Below are 20,108 nucleotides of genomic sequence, written 5' to 3'. Positions count from 1 at the left end.
GTTAATGTGCTCTCTCTTCTGTCCCTTCCAGGTTCTTTTCAATTTAACTAAAACCTCAGCTATTACTAATATATGATCTGAATAAATATCTGCCCCTGGATAGCTTTTGACGCTCTCTAGGCAATTTCAGTATTTTTGTTGTATCATTATGTAATCAATTTGATATCTTTTGTTGTCAAATCAAGATATACAAGTATACTGTCGTCTTTTGTGGTTATCAAATAGAGTACTTTCAACTACCATGAAATTTTCATTGCAGTATTCCAACAATCTTTGCCCTCTCTCATTTCTTTCTCCAAGTCCAAATTTTCCCAGAGCTTTTCCTTCTGGTTCTTCACCATCTACCACATTCCAATCACCCATTTATAACAGTACATGCATTTCTTCTCTCTCTCTCTCTCTCTCTCTCTCTCTCTCTCTCTCTCTCTCTCTCTGCTAAGATTTCTATCGTCTCAGAACATTCTTCTACCTCTTCATCTGTATGATTACTTGACCTGGATGATAACTAAGTCTCTATTTTTCCCTTTCAGTCTCATCATCATTATTCTTCCACTAGCATATTCAACCTTGATAACCTTGTCCTTCAGTCTTTTACCTATCAAAATTCCAACCCCATACATTCCATTTTTATCTTCACCTGAATAGTACAATCAGAATCTGTCACTTTCTAGTTCTCCACAACCATCCCGTCTCACCTCACACATTCCGAGTACATCCAATTTGTTTCTTGTCATTTCATGTTTGGCGTTGTAATAATACCGACCTTTTTTTTTCATTTGTGTAGCCTGTTGTATAATTAGTTTATTAATGCTGATAATGTGCATGTAACAATTGAAATGCTTGTTCTCACCATGGTGAGCCAATTAAAACATTGTTATCTGTGACTGTTTCTAGCTTACAGTGGAAATGAGATGTCCACATGTACATAGTACAATGTCTCATATCACATCCATATCCAAGTAACGGTAGTGAAACTTATGTACTTCATATCTTGGACACTTTTTACCAGAAGCACAAAGGGAAAATATGCCTTTTCGATTTTTTGCAACAGATCGTAGAGATACATCAACATAGCAGGAAACAATTAGATTACCTTGTTTTACTTTCCTGCCTTGCTTCTAAATCTCGTGATTTTATAATTTTCCTTACTTCCTTATTCACTACCCTCTTGATGAATCGCCTGTCCCTTCTTACGATCTGAAAACATTGTTGAGGCAGAAGATATAATCCCAGTGGCTAATGGCTCACCAGTTACTGGACTGTGCATTGTTCTTGACAAAAAGCAAAACGAAACAAAAGGACTGTACAGATATTTGTAACTCAACACTATTATGTACTAACAAAAATAGATGGAGTGCTTAAACGACAAAAAACGAAACATTACTCAGCGATAATAAAATTCAGTATACCATAAGGCTGTATTTGTGGGACGGGCAATACTTCCACTGCCCATATGCGCCATGCCGAAGTGAGCATGTGGCATGACTGCCTTCCCCCTCCCCAACTCGCACCTCCCGCTGCACTTGTGTGGCGCGAGAAACTGTGCCACAGCCACAATGCCACACAACCCAACGCATGCATGTGTCGCGTCCCAGTCGCGTCACGTCCCAATTGCGCGGTCCCATTTTAACCTGTGAAGTTACAAAAACACGCACTGCGCTGCATCGCACCACACGTGCTATACGCGTCTCAATTTGCACCTAGCCTAACTTGGCAGCCAGAGAGAGACAACTGAGGAGGCAGCATCACTAAGGTCAGCAAGAAGGTCATGAATAACTGAGACCAAAGGGTGGCAACAAGAGCATCAGTCAATAGTCTGGAGACTAGACATTGAGTCAGTATATATTAAAACATGGTGAAGGAAAGCTTGTTTGATGAAATGAAGGCCATGCTAACAGCTGTCAGTTCTGGCATAAACACAGCATCTGTTCTCAGCAGCAAATATCGTTCCTTACCAGCAGGAGATGTAAACGTGTATCCCATCCAATCCACAGTTTTAGAGTCGTTCATATAAAAGATGATAGCACTTTGAACCTCTTGAAGAACTGGACAAACAGATGGTGTAAGGTCATGGGGTTGACAGACTTCAGAACCAAAAAGAGATTGGATCTAATCCATGGCCTGGGCACCATCCGAGGGGAGGTGCATGAGAAACCACAGGGAGGACAATCCATGCAGAGGAGATAGATATCTTGGCAGAAGGATGCAAGGCATATTCCAGCCGAGGGCAGATATCAGCATGACGACATCCCTTGTATGCAAAGGGATTACTCATGAAAACCACAGATTGCATGTTGTACCACTACACAGCGAGACCTTCAGAGATGGTGGTCCACATTGCTGTACACACTGGTACCTCTAATACCAAGTAGCAGGTCCACTTGCATTAATGCATACCTGTATTCATCATGGCATACTATCCACAAGTTCATCAAGGCACTTTGGTGAAGACTGTCCCACTTCTCAATGGCATTTCAGCGTAGATATCTCAGAACGGTTGGTGGGTCACGTCGTCCATAAACAGCCCTTTTCAATCTATCCCAGGCATGTTCAATACGGTTCCTGTCTGGAGAACATGCTGGCCACTAGTCAACTGATGTCGTTATCCTGAAGGAAGTTATTCACAAGACGTGCACAATGGGAGCGTGAATTGTCGTCCACGAAGACGAATGCCTCGACATTATACTGCCAATATGGTTGCACTATCGGTCAGAGGATGGCATTCATGTATTGTACAGCTGTAAACACGTCTCCGACGATTGTCTGGTTGAAGGCATAGGCAACACTCATCGGTGAAGAGAACATGAGCAGTCCATTTGGTATATTGTTGGGCCCATCTGTACCACACTTCATAGTGTCATTGTTGCGAAAAAAGACCTCACCATGTACATCTGGAGTGAAGTCACACATCATGCATACTATTGGGCACAGTTTGAGTCTTAACACGACATCCTGAGGCTGCACAAAAAGCATTATTCAACATGGTGGTGTTGCTGTCAGGGTTCCTCCAAGCCATAATCTGTAGGTAGTGGTCATCCACTGCAGTAGTAGCCCTTGGACAGCCTGAGCGAGGCACGTCATCAACAGTTCCTGTCTCTCTATACCTCCTCCCTCTCCAAACAACATTGCTTTGGTTCATTCCGAGACACCTGGACATGAGTTGAGAGCCCTTCCTGGCACAAAGTAACAATGCGAACATGATCAAACCACAGTACTGATTGCCTAGCCATGGTTGAACTACAGATACCGTGTACCTCCTTCCTGGTGGAATGACTGGAACTGATCAGCTGTCGGACCCCCTCCGTCTATTAGCCACTGCTCATGCATGGTTGTTTACATCTTTGGGCGGGTTTAGTTACATCTCTGAACAGTCAAAGTGACTGTGTCTGTCATACAATATCCACAGTCAATGTCTATCTTCAGGAGTTCTGGGAATCGGGGTGATGCAAAACTTTTTTTGATGTGTGTATATTACCAAATACTACAATTTCATACACTTCAAGATGGGATTTGAAAATCTCGAAACTGATCATGTTTTGAGTAAATATTAGTACAACTGAAGTGGATCTCTCTAAATTAATGATCAGGGAATTCTCGAATGACAATAGCACAGAAGACCAAGAGCTGGTACCATCAAAACTGAAGAGGGAAAGTCCCCACTTTGGTAAGTAGATTGTCTCTGAGACTAGTCTGAAAGGCAGCAGTGGCCAGATGCTGCCATGATGGAAGACTAGGTCTGACAGTTTCAAAACTGAAGGAACCACTGAGCCATAACTCTGGCAACCATAGTCCAGTCTTGATGAAACTGGGGCATGGTAAATACGGGTGAGAGTAGCATGACCTGCACACCAAGCTGTGTGGACAAGGAAGCAGAGAGCATTAAGCTTCTGCATACAGCTAGTCATCAGATGACAAATATGGGACAGCCAAGTCAGCATTTTATCAAAGAGGTGGCGCAAGAAATGGGACTGTGCTAGAACATCCATGTGTTGGGAAACTAAGTTGAGTTCTAGATCAGAATGGACTGTGGTATGATGGCAGAAATTCATTACCTGCATTATTGTGGGAGAGAATTGGAGAAAGTTGGAAAGAGCCCACACACAGGCCTGCTGGATGGCACCTTAGAGCTGGCATTTAGCAGAAGCTACTGAATGGGAGCTGCACCAAATGCAAAATCCACTGACATACAAATAGGGGTGACGAGCATCTCAATCGAGGTCAGAAGCTCATTGATGGCTATGAGGAAGAGAATGACACTCAACACAGATCCCTGTGGAACTCCAGGCTCTTTGGCTCATGGGGAGCTGAGTGAAGTGTCAACTAACCCATAACAAATGGTGTGATGAAAACTGATGAATAATAATAGTTTGGAGGCCTCTGAAGCCAGAGTCACAGAGGATAAGTAGTGTCATATGCCTTATGCAAGTCAAAAAAGACTGCAATATGATCCTGGCATTTAGCAAGAGCCTACTGGACTGCTGCTTACCAACTAAGCAGACGATCAGTTATGGATCGTCCCTTCCAGAAATCACGCTGACGGGGAGAGACGAAAAGCCCTGAGATTCGAGAACCCAGCAAAATCTGCAAGCAACCATTCTTTCAAGCAGTACATGGAGAACACTGGTCAAGTTAATCAGCTGCTAACTGTTGATAGACAACAGGTTGCCTGGCTTAAGGAGTGAGACTACCAGGCTATCTCGCAACTGTGAGGGGAAGACACCTTTGAGCCAATTACAGCTGAAGACCCTGAGGAGATGCTGCCTTGGGGGAACTTTCAGATGTTGGATCACCTGACTAAACTGAACGAGGGCTGTGTCAAGGGACAAAGCAAGAGCCTCAAGGGGTTCCCAGTCAGTGAAAGGTTCATTATATGATTCAGCTTGATGGGGAGTGAAACATAAAGGATGTCATCAAGTTGTTTCTGCAGCAGAAAGGTAGCTGGACAGGAGCAGGATGCCAATACAGTTGCAAAGTGGGTCTCAAGTTGTTCTGCAAGAACCAATGAATCTGTACAAAGCTCCCCCTGTAGGTCAAGACCTGGAACAGCTGTTGATCGTTGGCGGCCCATAAGACCACAGAGCTCAGCCCACACCTCAGGTGAAAGGCATGTCTCCAGGAGTGACAGGCAGTGCTCCCAGCATGCCTTCTTACTGCATTTGACCAGACAGCAAGAATAAAACTTCACAAAGGGTTGTCAGTGCTCTTACCTTAAAGCTTTTTTTTTTTTTTTTTTTCTTTTTTCACCTGCTCCAAGCAGTGACAGGAATGTAAGACGATAGAATAACTGATCTTTGTAGCCAACAAGAATGACATTTTGGTTTCAAAACAAATATTGCTTTTTTTCATAACATCCTTTACCATAATACATATAGTCCATGCAATGGAACTAAAGTTTCAAAGAGAAACATGGATACACAAAAATGCGTAGTTAAACAGTTTAACACAAGTGATATCATATTCTTGGATGTGACATGTCTATGCAACAAAACAAGATTTTATTTTTAAGCTACACAGGATTCACTTCTTTGTATTTAATAAGTGCCATGTATTACAAGCCACTAACGACACTCCGTAAATAAAAGAATGTGGAACATGTATCACAACAATAAACGGCCTTTTATTTAGTTTCCTAGACAGACCACATCTCCAAGAAAATAATAAAATGGAAACAATGAAGAAATTCCAGAAAACATAAAAATAGTAACACCATGATTTTATTGAAACTGACACATCACACTGGGTCTTGTACACTATTCATGAAATGCGTAAGTAAATCCTACTTTTGAGAGTACCTTCTGCACCACACATATTCGAACAAGTAAGAAGTTTTTTTTTTTTGCCATGAAGAACTTTCCTTACTGCTAACCAGATGCCTTCGGTGCTGTTAGTGTAAGCACCTGTTTCAGGATCCTTAAATGTCACTTTATGGTTAACTGCAAAATGCCCAAACCCTTCATCATTCAAGCATTTGTACAACCTAAAACAGTTGGAAATGACAGTCATTCCTTGAAGGATGTATTCCCTGATGATACTGAGCAACACCTTCTTCTTATGTCTGGGAACAACTCTGAAGAAATACTTCTGGGTTCCTCTTTGAATTCCTCCATAAACCCATCTTCCTGTTCTTCATTCCTTTTGCCATTTTTCTTCTTCTGGACATAACTTTGTCGATTTTGACAATGACTCTGTTGGCACCAAGTTTCTCAATTTCATTGAAGCACATTTCAATACATAGGTCTCTGCAGAAGCTTGGCCAATCCACTGCTGTTTTCTCGGATAACTGTAATTCATCAGTAATAAAAAAGTTTCTGCACATTTTTACCCAGAGACAAGTTATTTGTAGAATTTTTGTGATTGTTAACTTTCTTCCCTCAAATGACAAATTTTTTCTAGTGCTGCAACTAATTCTTTGATCAGTCTTTCTGCAGCTCCAGTGCACCCCATCTGTACCTTTGGTACAAGAAATAAGGCTCATATCCCTACCACACTTCAGATACTTTCTACAACTTACAACTGTCTATAAATCTGTGCCACATACATAAGTTAACAACACTGCCTATGTGTTACATGAGAACAAGGTCTCTGTAGCAGATTTGCTCAGAGGCCATAGCTGAAAACACAATGGAGTCAAAGCATATTATCCACCTAAAATAGGCTGATCATCTGTTACAATATTCCTCATCGGTTACTTACAAGAATAGCAAATGCAGCATTAGTATCTATGGTTGTCTTATAAAGTGATCAGAGACATACAAATCCAGGTCAGAAAATTAAAAGGTAATATCTCTAAAAACAAATATGCTTCAGTAAGTATTTATTTAAGTTAGTGCAAAATAACACCCACTATGTAAACCCACTCCCTTCTGATGAGGTACAATCAGAAGAATCTGTGCAACACTGAAAAAACTATTAATTAAACTTACATTAGTATCTATTTATCACAACCAATGCTGTTACAAGTTGAGAGAAATCACTCCTGCATAGCTCCTGCACTACACTACATGTCAGTGCAACAAAAATGTAACCAGTTTTCCAGCTTTCACATTCATTGGCTTCCAATCTAACATAGATCTTGGGCTATGCTATGGGTCTGTCTCATCACAACCAATTTTGCTCCTTTCACATTTGTTGGCTTTGCCAAGTCACAATCGAACTTCACATTCCCACCTAATCTAGACATTGCTAGGCTATATATAATAAAACCACCAATATGCTGTAACAGAAAAAACTAAAAAAGTGTCATCTACACAATGCATGTAATTCACCTCTCACCACAACCAAAATTCACTATTGCATACGATTTATTCCAATCAGAATGCCACAAAACAAAAATATCTGCAATTTAGACATACCTCTTAGTTATTAACATAAAAAATGTCAAACTGCTTATATACTTTGATGATAGAAACACAAAAAATGCAGCAGAAGTAGAAAATTTAAAAAGGGCCATCCATAAAATGTGAATAATCCATCACTGTCTGTCAGCAACACAACATTTCACACACCACCACAAAAATTGCTAGATATATAAAACCCAATTCACTAGCATTTCCTCATTTACTGGTTAACTTGGCATTAGCTCTACAAACACTTGTCTCCAATTGGCAGCCACCAATGACATTCAGCACAAGCGTTCCCAATATTTGTGCTATATATAGCTTACGTGAACTGGAATACCTGGAAGACTGTAGTTTTTTTACTTGTTTCACTCTCTTTTTCATGGTTTAGAAGACAAACCTTACAACATTTTTTAATTGTTTGTCTCTCTCTTTTTCATGCTTTAGAAGACAAACCTAACAACATTATAGTAGTAGTACTAGTAGTACTTGGTGGTGGTGGTGGTGGTGGTGGTGGTAGTAGTATGGTATTCTGCCTTATGGCAGGTCTTGTCATGGGTTAAGCCTCTTCCACTTGTGGCTGTCCATAGCGAGTATTTTCATGTCTGAATATTACCCTCCTTTGATATTGTCCAGCATTCCTTCAATAAACAGTCCCTCCTCAAGCAACGTCCAGTCAAGTTCCGTTTTCTCTTTCTGATGACTTTCAGCATGATTCTTTCTTCTCCAACTATTCTTACTACTTCTTCATTCCTTACTCGGTCTTCCCATTTCACTTTTTCCATTCTTCTCCACATCCACATCTCTAGTGCCTACAATCTTCTTTCATGTTCCTTCCTCAATATCCAGGTCTCCACACCATATAGTGCAATGTTCCAGATGCAACTTTTGGCAAGTATTTCCCTCAAATCTTTGTTTAGTGGTCCACAAAGTAATTTCTGTTTCCTCTTGAATCCTCCTTTTGCCATTGCAATTCTTTTCCTAATTTCTGTTGAGCAATACATATCATTCATTATTACACTTCCCAAGTAATTGAAGTTACTCAAATGCTATATTTCCACACCCCCTATTTTCATAGGGCATTTTCTCCCCTTTCCTCCAATTACCATGCTTTTCGTTTTCTTCTTGTTAATCTTCATTCCATATTCTTCTAATTTTGTGTTTAGATCATATAACATTTGTTCCATCTCTGTTGCACTCTTGGCCATCACAACTATGTTGTCTGCAAATCTTATACACTCCACTCTCCAACCCCCTATACAAGCTCCTCTCCTTCCATCAAAACTTACACTAATAATTTCCTCCAGATATAGCCTATATTGAACAGTGTTTGTGATAAACAACAATCTTGTCTTACACCTCTTCCCAGTTCAGTTTCTTCACTCAGCACACCTCCTATTCTTACTCATGCTTTATAATTGGCCGTCTATCCCTCCAGTCAACTCCATGTTTCCTTAGGATTTCCATCAGTTTGTCCCATCTGACACTTCCTTTTCTTCTCCATGCACCTCTCCCCTATCACTCTCAGAAGCCCAATGGCACCTGTAGTTCCCACTCCTCGCCTGAAACCAAATTGTTCATCTCCTATTACGTAATTCAGCTTTCCATATAGCCTTCTGTTGAGCATCCTCAGCAAGACTTTGGCTGCATGAGATATCAGGCTCACTGTTCTATGTTCCTCACACTTTTTGCTCTTCTTTTTCTTTTCTATAGGTATTAAGATACTTTCTGTAAAGTCCTTTGGCCATTTTCCTGCCATGTATATTTGATTATACAATTCAATCAACTCCCTTTTCCCTTCTTTCTCCAATGACTTTAACAGTTCTGCAGAAACCTCATCAATTCCCATTGCCTTTCCATTTTTCATCTCCTTCATAGATTCTTCCATCTCACTAGTTAGTACTGCATTTCCTTTGTCATCATCTGCAACTTTATCTTCTTCTTCTATCCCAAGGTCTTCTTAGCTTGGTCGGCTGTCTGCAGCTTACAGCCATTCTATATATTCTTCCCATATTCACATTATTTCTTGGGGTTCACTCACCATTTTACCATCTGCTGCCTCTACTTCCTTTAGTTCATTGTTGTTTCTCTTTTCCCTGAATGTCAAATCCATTGCCTCTTTGTACATCAAATCATATTTTCCTTATTTCTCTACCTTGTCACACTTTTCTGTCAGCCGTTTCTCCTTTGTTTTTTCTGTATCCATTCTTAATTCACTATTTAACACCTTTAGTTGCACTTCCCTTCTTCTGTGTTTACAGTTTTCCATTTCCTGCAATCATCCATCTTGGTTATCATATCTGGTGTTACTCATTCTTTCTTCACTTTTTTTCTCTCCTTGACTCCAAGTATTTCCTTAGCTGCCTTTCTGATCCCATTTTTAAAACGAACCCATCTTCCTTCTGTGCATTCCGTTTCCTGTCCTTTCATCATGATATCACAATATGCATTCTCTAGTTTTTCACAACTGCCTTTGTCTTTCAGTTTCTCAAAGTTAATGTGCTCTCTCTTCTGTCCCTTCCAGGTTCTTTTCAATTTAACTAGAACCTCAGCTATTACTAATATATGATCTGAATAAATATCTGCCCCTGGATAGCTTTTGACGCTCTCTAGGCAATTTCAGTATTTTTGTTGTATCATTGTGTAATCAATTTGATATCTTTTGTTGTCAAATCGAGATATCCAAGTATACCGCCTTCTTTTGTGGTTATCATATAGAGTATTTCCAACTACCATTAAAGTTTCATTGCAGTATGCCAACAATCTTTGCCCTCTCTCATTTCTTTCTCCCAGTCCAAATTTTCCCAGAGCTTTTTCCTTCTGATTCTTCGCCAACTACCACATTCCAATCACCCCTATGTTTTCTATCGTCTCATAACATTCTTCTACCTCTTCATATTAATGATTACTTGACCTGGATGATAACTAAGTCTCTCTTTTTCCCTTTCAGTCTCATCATCATTATTCTTCCACTAACATATTCAACCTCAATAACCTTGTCCTACAGTCTTCTACCTATCAAAATTCCAACCCCATGCATCCCATATTTATCTCACCTGAATAGTACAATCGGAAGTCATCACTTTCTAGTTCTCCACAACCACCCAATCTCACCTCGCACATCCCGAGTACATCCAATTTGTTTCTTGTCATTTCATGTTTGGTGTTTTCTAATTTCCCTTCATGGAGAAGGGTTAAAACATTTCAAGTCCAAATCCTCAATAAGTCTTCTTTCTTCTCCTTCCTTCATTTTCCATTTGCCCTAATCTCTTAGAGTCCTCATTGTATTCCCCTCCCTCAGATCTGATTGAGGGGAAGCTTTACCTCTGGAATATTGTACAAAGAGGTCCATCCCATGAACGTCTAGGGAAGTAATTCCAGTGGTGGTTTCCTGTTGCCTTCCAATGAACATTATACTACATGTGATACATAATCAATGTTATATTAGTAATTTCTACTTTTTTAATGTTCATTTGTTAACAGTTTCCTTTTATTAATCACTTCTCTGTTTCAGATGCCTCCATGGTAGGATGTTTTATGGAGATGCTCCGTCTTTTGTGTGAAGCAAAAAAGTGTAAACTTGTATCTCAGTGCTATGTTTATTACAGGTTTGGAGAGGGGTTTTATTTGGTAAGTTGAAAAACCTATGTCCATTACGAGTCCCTCTACAAAAATATTATATCACTACGATGTGGACTTATTGACACAACATGGTCAGAAGAAATTATTTATCTACTTAGATTAAGGCTGCACAAGTAGAATCCAGAGCTGCTGCAATCAAGAAGAAATGAGTTAAAGTGATAACCTTAAGGACGTCACTTCACAATACATTAATGAGAATTGGTAGTGTTACAGGTGAACATAACAACAGCAGCTGTTTGGTCTGCCGACCTCCCTCATATCTTCAATGACTTATTATTTATACAATCAGTAAAAAATTAAAAAACTAAATCATGTCACCACCACTGGCCACCAGTGACTGAAGACTGCTGAATGAACATGTGAGTAGATAAAACTGTTATATTGCATACTTTTAAAAATGTGCTGATTGTACTTTATTTCAGTGTTTCAGTTTTGCAACTACTGTGGATGAATGAGCCAAGTACCAAAAGTAAGATGGCAAAAATGGCTACAGAGGAAAATTATCCTAATAATCTACTGGAGGTAAACTGTGAAGAATATGCAGACAACTATTTTGCAACAAATGCAAGGACCATTCAATTATCACATTGGCATGATTACACTTGGTAGAGTATATCAATACTAAACTCACATCCTATCCTGTTCTAAAAATTGTGTAACTGTGGGTATCATCAGTAGCAGTATTATTGCTCTAAAAAATTGCTTCAATATTACATAGATCACAAGATAGGCAACAATTAGTCACCATTTGGACCCAGTGTAAAATGCATATAAAGTTTTTAAGACTTTCATAATATATTTTAATGAAGATCACTATTTTAATTTTCAACAGAATGTTTTTAATTTGCCAATATGGAACCAGTCAACAAAGTAGTTGTTCAGAATAGTGGAGGGAATTTAGATGTAGAAAATGTTACTGCGCACAGTCAAATGACAAATGCCAGTGGAATAATCATGAAAATTATTTAAACTCAACTCATGAAGGGAAGGAAAATGTGCTGATTGGCGACGTAACACTATTCACAGTAGATGAAATCAACTCGCAAATGACCCTAGGGAGCATTTTTTCCCAAAATAAAGAGCTGAAGACATGCTAGCGTGGGTTCCAAAGAATCTGTTGATGTCACATGAACAGAGCCTCATCATGAGCAAATCTGAAAGATACACAAGGTGTTAGCCCGTCATCAATGTCCGAAAAACAAGTAATATTAAAAGCTATTTGTGACCTAAATATGAACATTTGCAATTTTTGCACAGATTTATATGACGACTTAACAGAGAAGTTTGACAATTTGAGCACAAAGTTACGCTTGACCTGCGCAGAGATCTGGCAAAAGATTTATGCACAGACTTGTCCACTGGCTTAAATAAGCTAGACCACAAGTTCTCATCCATAATTAAAAATCAAAAGCCAAAATTACAGGAACTGTGAAGCTTGTGAAAGGCAACATAACAGAATTGCGATCAGTCAGAACTTACTGGATGAAGTACAAAAAATATCCAGAGAGGGTGAACCCTTGAAACTAGGTCACAAATTTGAGAAAAAATACCAAGAACACATGCACAAGGATAGCAGCAAAAGAGTGAATATGCACAGAGCTCGTGAATAGCAGTGGTACCTCAAAGGAACCGACTGCAACCACAATCAAAGCAAAATAGATATGTCTGGGAGCATGAATGCATTATTCTGTGACAACATCTGGCAGTGAAGAATGGGACTAAATTTGAAACAACCAATAGTAATGACAACACCATCATATGTTGTGTACAATCGCATGCACACGAAGATGGAGACAGTGCCACTGCCTGTGAGCACAGCACCTCATTTGTCATCTACTTTAGCAGATGAAGGCCTAATTAGGCATAGGCAACTTCCAGTGTATTCAACTGAGGGGAGGAAGTATCCATACGGGCAGTCCAGAATGCGCTGCCACATAACTGGATGGAAGCACAAAAGATCTGATTCTTTGTAGGCGATACCCAAAGTAACACTTTGCTCTGGGCTGCCGACATGGCTGAGTGTTGGCACACATACAAACAATTTGAGTAAGCGTTTCTTGACAAATTCTGGTCAATTGAGCCCTTTAGAAGCAAACAGGAAGGATGGCGTAGATATTTTGAAAAATATTTTAATAACACGCATTACTGGACAAATCTAATCTCACATGTTGATGTCTTATAGATAGTGAAGAGCCAGTTGCAGGCACATGTCAAGGAAAAATTGATAACAATACCAAAGAACATTCTCTAACATTTCCTCTCTATTCGTGACTCAATCAGTTTCATTTATGAAGAGGGGCAACCTGCAGCTGAGAACAGAAATATACAGCCTGATGCATCACGTAATAACAACAACAACAGTGGAAACAATGAGCATAGTTGGCATACTTATTTGCCTCAGTAAAGGAACAAAAATAAGAAAAACGGTAACAGAGGAAACTACAAGTACCAAAAAAGGGATAGGGGAGAACACGATCCATGTTACTAAGACCCAGCATCTATGGAAGAAATGGGTTCAGATACCAGATTTCAAGATCCACTGCCTTGGCCAGGATGTACCAACAGCAGGAGGTGCCCTAACATAAATAACAATGATTACAGATGAGGAAGCAGAGGATACATACAGGAGCGAGAACAAGGACAAAAAGAAATTGATTCCCAATCCCGACAGGATGCAAACTGAAGAAACAATGATCATACTGTGCACATAGTAGAGGCAACACGAGTGATGAAATTACTCCATTACCTCTACAGGAAAACATGAGGGGGTCGCGATAAGCCCCCAGCCACAGATTGAGGAGAGAAGAAGGGGCACCACTTATTTACAAACTGTCTTGTACACTTTGACATGGATAGTGCTATTAAGGAGGAATTATGAGTCAGAGAAGAAAGAGATATTAAAAAAGCAGAAGAAATTATACAGACCATGATAACGGCTAAAACAGGCAATGTCACAGTACCCACTGTACTAGATATACAGATGTCAATTAACATTATTTCACAAAGTCTGTTCAATGAAATTAGAAAGGATATAGACATACCAACTTTACCAGTACAAAATTGCCATATTCCAACTGCACTTGGGAACAGATCAAAGGGGATAAGATTACAGGCATACATACCCATAACATCGCCAATGGCCTTGCCGCAGTAGTAACAACAGTTCCCTTCAGATCACTGAAGTTAAGTGCTGCCGGACTTGGTTAGCACTAGGATGGGTCACCGTCTGGGTCCATCGAGTGCTGTTGGCACGCAGGGTGCACTCAGCTCTTGTGGGGCCAACTGAGGAGCTACTTCAACTGAGAAGTAGGAACCGGGCTCAATAACTGACAATGGGCGGGAGAACGGTGTACTGACCACACGCCCCTCCACGTCCGCGTCCGCATCCACATCCAGTGATGCCTAAGGGCTGAGAATGACATGGCAGCCAGTCAGCACCGTTGCCCCTTTGAGGCCCGTTCAAATGGAGGTTTTTTTGTTGTATACTCATAACATTCAAAGACGGCACCATAGAATGTACCTGTTTGGTAGTAGAAAAATTGACTGTCAGTTGTTTAATGGGTGTGGATGCTTTCAGATTATTCAAAGTACAAATTGATGTAGGTAATGGTAAGTGTTACTTCACAGTGGATGAGTAAGAGATATCGGTAGGTTTGGTGAGGGTGAGAACAACACACAACTGCAGAGGAGATGGTAGTGTAAAAATAGAGTTGTTATATCCTGAGATATTATTACTTGAGGCACAAAAATACGAACACTTAAACAGGGAGAACATAGACGTATTAGCAATATAGGCAGAAGTCAATTAATCTACCTGTTTATCTGAGGCACAAAGTGAAGAGTTAAATGTACTCATCCAACAATATGCTCACGTATACGACCGGGATTAATAAAATATTATGTCTACAAGCTTGAAAAGTCAGGATAGAGTAAGAGTTGTTAGAAAAGTGCTACATGGGGAGAGGGCTGCAGCTGTAAGTTGTGATCTCTTTGCTACTCTAACTTAGCACTAGAGAATGTAATTCACCAATTGCCAACAAACTCAGGGAGAACAATATTTAACCAGCTGGTCCACGTGGTGGCATATGCTCTTGATGTACCATTAATTGCAAGGAATATCAGAAGTTTGAAGGATAATTATGTTGCACTGGAAGGAGCAGTGTGAAATTTAGGACTGGAGGTGAATACAGGTAAAACAAAGTATATGATGATCGGAGATACTGGTGAGGATAGAGGAGACACCTCAATAAAAATACATGTGAAAGAGTACCAAATATTGGAAAAGTTTGAATATCTACATTTAACAACAGAAAAAGGTAACAGGACAGCAGCAAAAATTCAACAAATTATACCAAGTGGAAATCAATGCTATTATTCCTTGCAGAATATATTCAAGCCCTGAAATTTTAGTAGAAATATGAAAACACAAATATATTTGACTGAATTAAGTCTTGTAGTAAAGTATGAATCAGAAGGCTGGGTGGTGACTACAAACAAGGAAGAGTGGTTATTGAGATGGGAAAGGAAGATTTTGAGAAAGATATTTGGGACAGTGAGAGGCGAAGGAAGCTGGAGAATCAGAATAAAACACAGAACTAGACACTTTTTGGGCAGAAGAATTCTGTAGTGAAAATCAAGCGAGCAAGAATAAGATGGGTTTGTCATGTACAGAGAATGACAGAAACTCTAAGAGTTAAGAAACTGTTTATGGGAAAGCCCGAAGTGAGAAGGCGAAGAGGAAGACCCAGCAAATGAAGCTTGAAGATATGGAGGAGGACCTCAAAGGAATGAGGGTCAGGAACTGGAGAGGGAAAGTGACGGACAGTGATGAAAAATGAAGGCAGGCAACAAAGGAGGCTAATGTTCTACAAGTACTGTAGAACCGACCACAAGCAAATAATTTCAGCACAAAATTGCTTAAAAGTGATAAGGCTGGTCTGCGAAGGATGCCATTTCAATCACTGCAGAGTTTGTTAGTGAGCCTGAATCGATATTACGATGTCTTTAATCCATCATGGCACGGTGGACTGGGAGGTGGGTGATGGGGTTGGAGGGAAAGCCGAGTACAGGGAGAGGGGTGAATAGCAGTTCCAGCAGTGCGGATGATCGCATCTGAGACACCTCGCACAAACTCATCAATACAATCCACCAAAATGGCTCTGAGCACTATGGGACTCAACTTCTGAGGTCATTAGTCCCCTAAAACTTAGAACTAGTTAAACCTAACTAACCTAAGGACATCACAAACATCCATGCCAGAGGCAGGATTCGAACCTGCGACCGTAGCGGTCTTGCGGTTCCAGACTGCAGCGCCTTTAACCGCACGGCCACTTCGGCCGGCTACAATCCAACAGACAGGTGGTGAATGTAACAGCAGAGGCACGCAAAGGCCAGCTGGCTCTGTGAAGAGCCCAACAAGGCAGTCGGTCCATCTGGCAGTGGCAAGGAAATGACTGGACCACAGGAAAGTGGTCACTGTTACAAAGGTCATTGCATGGTGATTAATGTAGTGAAGACACACGATTAGGGGAAGTGATTGTTACATTAATAAATGAAAAGGTGCCATGGGCAACACTGAATTTGGCCGGAGAACCATCATTGAGAAATCAGAGATCTTGGTTGTGAGAAGCTAGTCAATTAGAAAGCCCCTAACAGACGAATTTTTACTCCCCCAAAGGGAGGGGTCTGCACTGAAGTCCCCAAGCAGGTGAAAAAGGGAGAAATGTTGTTGGATTAGAGTAGTCCGTTCAAAATAAGTTAAGTGGTCTGCCTGGAGGTAGGTAAATGTTGTAAGTGGTAATTGCTAAGTTCATTTGCACATAACTACTACTGCCTCCAATGATGTACAAAGGGGAATTTATTCAGTGACTACATTGTACAAACCGAAGCACAGATTCCACAAGACGCCCTCCTGGGACCAGCACGGTTCTGACAATGCACAATAACCAAAAAGTATTCAAGAATGCTCATCAGTGAAGAGCATTTCTTGAAGAGCTACACAAACCACAGAACAGGAGAAAATAAGGTGGTGTAGTTCCAGCATGTGACAGTAGTACCCTACATCTACATCTATAATCTGCAAACCACCGTGGGGTGCACGGCTGAGTGTATGTTCCATTGTACCAGTTATTAGGATTTCTTCCTGTTCCATTCATATATGGAGTATGGATTAATGATTGTTTGAATGCCTCTGTGCATACAGTAATCATTCTAATCTCCTCCTCATAATCCTTATGTGATAATGCTTAGGGGGTTGTGGTATATCCCTGGAGTAATCATTTAAAGCTGGTTCTTGAAACTTTGTTAATAGACTTTCTCGAGACAGTTTACATCTGTCTTCAAGAGTCTGCCATTTCAGTTCCTTCAGTATCTCTGTGACACTCTCCCATGGATTAAACAAACCTGTGACCATTCACGCTGCCCTTCTCCGTATGCGTTCAATATCCCCTGTTGGTCCTATTTGGTATGGGTCCCAGACACTTTAGCAATATTCTAGGATGGGTCGCATGAGTGATTTGTAAGTAATCTCTTTTGTAGACTGATTACACTTCCCCAGTATTCTACCTATAAACCAAAGTCTACCACCTGCTTTACCCATGACTGAATCTAGGTGATAATTCCATTTCATATCCCAACAAAGTGATACACCCACATATTTGTACGAGCTGGCCGGTTCCAACAGTGACTCATTGATATTATAGTCATAGGATACTACATTTTTTCGTTTTGTGAAGTGCAAAATTTTACATTTCTGAACATTTAAGGCAAGTTGCCAATCTGTGCACCAAGTTGAAATTTTATCAAGATCTGACTGACTATTTATGCAGCTTCTCTCATATAGTACTTCAGTATATATAACTGCATGATCTGCAAAAAGCCTGAGTTTTCTATTAATATTGTCTGTGCAAGATCATTAACATAAGACATGAATAGCAAGGGTCCCAACATACTTCCCTGGGGCACACCTGAAGTTATTTCTACATCTGAAGATGAACCTCCATCTAGATAACATGTTGTGTCCTCCCTACCAAAAAGTCCTCAATCCAGTCACAAATTTCACTTAATACCCCATATTATACTTTTGACAATAAGTGTAGGTGCAGTACTGAGTCAAATGCTTTTCGGAAATCAAGAAACACTGCATCTGCCTGATTGACTTGATGCAAAGTTTTCAGTATGTCATGTGAGGAAAGTGCGAGTCGGATTTCACATGATCGATGTTTTCGAAAACCGTGCTAGTTGGCATCGAGGAGGTCATTCCGTTCAAGATACCTCATTAAGTTTCAGCTCAGAATATGTTCCACGATTCTACAATAAACCAATTTTTTTTTTTATTTTACAAGTCTAGTTCCACAGAACCAAATTGAGGAGCAAATCTCCAAGGCCATGGAACATTTTAGCAGATGAAATTACAACATAAAAGTAATAACACATAAAATAAAATGAATGAACAATAAAACATAGGAATCAACTTAATTTTTCAAAGAACTCCTAAACAGAACAGAGGAATGACCCATGAGGAAACTTCAGCTTTGATTTGAAAGTGAATGGATTGCTGCTAAGATTTTTTAATTCTTGTGGTAGCTTGTTGAAAATGGATGCAGCAGTACATTGCACACCTTTCTGAACAAGATTCAAGGAAGTGCAATCCAAATGAGGCCAGTGTCAGAATAGCCAGATTATGAACAGTGATCGACAAGAGGTTCATGAACTTACACCCCTTATTGCCCGAACTACCCATTTCTGAGCCAAAAATAACCATCGCGAATGAGAAGAGTTACCCCAAACTATAATACCATATGTCAGAAGTGAATGAAAATAAGCAAAGTAGGCTACTTTTTGTGCAAATTTCACTCACTCACTTTAGGCACCTTTGGAATAGTACAAATGGCAGCATTAAGTCTTTGAACGTGATCCTGAATGTGGGCTTTGCACGACAGTTCTCTATCTGAACTCTGATTTTAGCTGTTCACTTTCACTAATCATACATCCATTCTGTGAAACTAAAACTTTGGGTTTTGTTGAATTGTGTGTTAGAAAATATAAAAACAAGTCTTACTGTCATTTAGCATTAATTTATTTTCTACAACCTTTGAACTTGCATCATGAACTATACTATTTGAAACAATGCCTACATTGCACAAAACATCCTTTACTACCAAGCTTGTGTCATCAGCAAACAGAAATATTTTATTGGTTGTTTTGTTTTGTTTTAGAGTGCAAAAACAACTGGGGTTATACACACCCAGGTCAAAAACATAGAACACGAATATAGAGAGGAGTTAAAAAAACAACTACATGTCAATCCCAATTGACATAAGAGAAGACAGCTAAAACCAGGGATGTGGAGAAAGGGCTATAAAAGATGCCATACAGAAATGGAGGTCCAAAACTAAAAATTAAATGGTCTTTGTCATATTGCTTTGATGGACAAAAAGTAAAACATGGTTGACAGCCAAGTGTCATTTGTTAAAATGGCTGATAACTCAGACGGCAAAACCAAGCGGGAATGTAAACGGTTAAAAAATGGGCATTCTGTCAGGAAATGGTGGGCAGTTAAAACTTGGGCACAATGTGTACAATATGGTGGGGCAGTGCCAATTATCAAATGATTATGGTTTAAAAGGCAGTGCCTAATATGCAACCTAGTTAAAATGACCTCCTCCCAGTGGGAGGGCTGAGAGGTGGTCATCCAAACCACTGGGAGATGCCAAATAATCCACAGCTATTTCCTGTGAAGGGAGGACCATTGGTGATGCCAAAGGGACACCATCTCTTGACAGACGGCAACACAGAGATCATCAGAGTGAATATAGGAACTAGCTGGCTGAGGTATGAGGACTGCAGCCTTGGCAGCAGCATCAGCAGCCTCATTTACTTGCAGACTGACATGACCAGGAACCCACAGAAACATCACACTGGCTCCACCAAGAGTGAGCAAGTGACAGTTTTCCTGCAACCACTGCACTAAGGGATGGGTGGTGTACAGCACACAGACTTTTTAAGGGCGCTGAGTGTGTCTCAGCATAGGACACAACTGAAAAGTCTGTGTTGCTGGATGTACTCAGTGGCCTGATACAGGGTGAAGAGCTCGGCTGTAAATACTGAGCAGTGCACCGGAAGCAGGTA

General features: G+C 40.2%; 1 protein-coding gene and 1 pseudogene across 5 annotated transcripts in view; one reads left to right on the top strand and one right to left on the bottom strand.

Annotated features, from left to right (window-relative positions):
- LOC126457855 (uncharacterized) overlaps positions 1-20,108 on the bottom strand; it is a 311,923-nt gene that overhangs the window by 255,015 nt on the left and 36,800 nt on the right. The window contains exon 1 of one of the 5 annotated variants that reach the window (XM_050094499.1): positions 14,102-14,233. The exons of the other annotated variants lie outside the window; for them this stretch is intronic. Coding sequence (XP_049950456.1) covers positions 14,102-14,110 — 9 coding nt within the window. The 5' untranslated portion in view covers positions 14,111-14,233. Of the gene's footprint in view, positions 1-14,101; positions 14,234-20,108 lie in introns of those variants that run through there. 5 annotated transcript variants of the gene reach the window in all.
- On the top strand, positions 14,112-14,230 carry LOC126459561 (5S ribosomal RNA; annotated as a pseudogene).

This window comes from Schistocerca serialis, chromosome 2 (genome assembly GCF_023864345.2).
Source record: "Schistocerca serialis cubense isolate TAMUIC-IGC-003099 chromosome 2, iqSchSeri2.2, whole genome shotgun sequence".
Lineage (NCBI taxonomy): Eukaryota > Metazoa > Arthropoda > Insecta > Orthoptera > Acrididae > Schistocerca > Schistocerca serialis.
The sequence above is the reverse complement of the archived record's forward strand: the minus strand, read 5'-3'. Positions and strand labels throughout refer to the sequence as shown.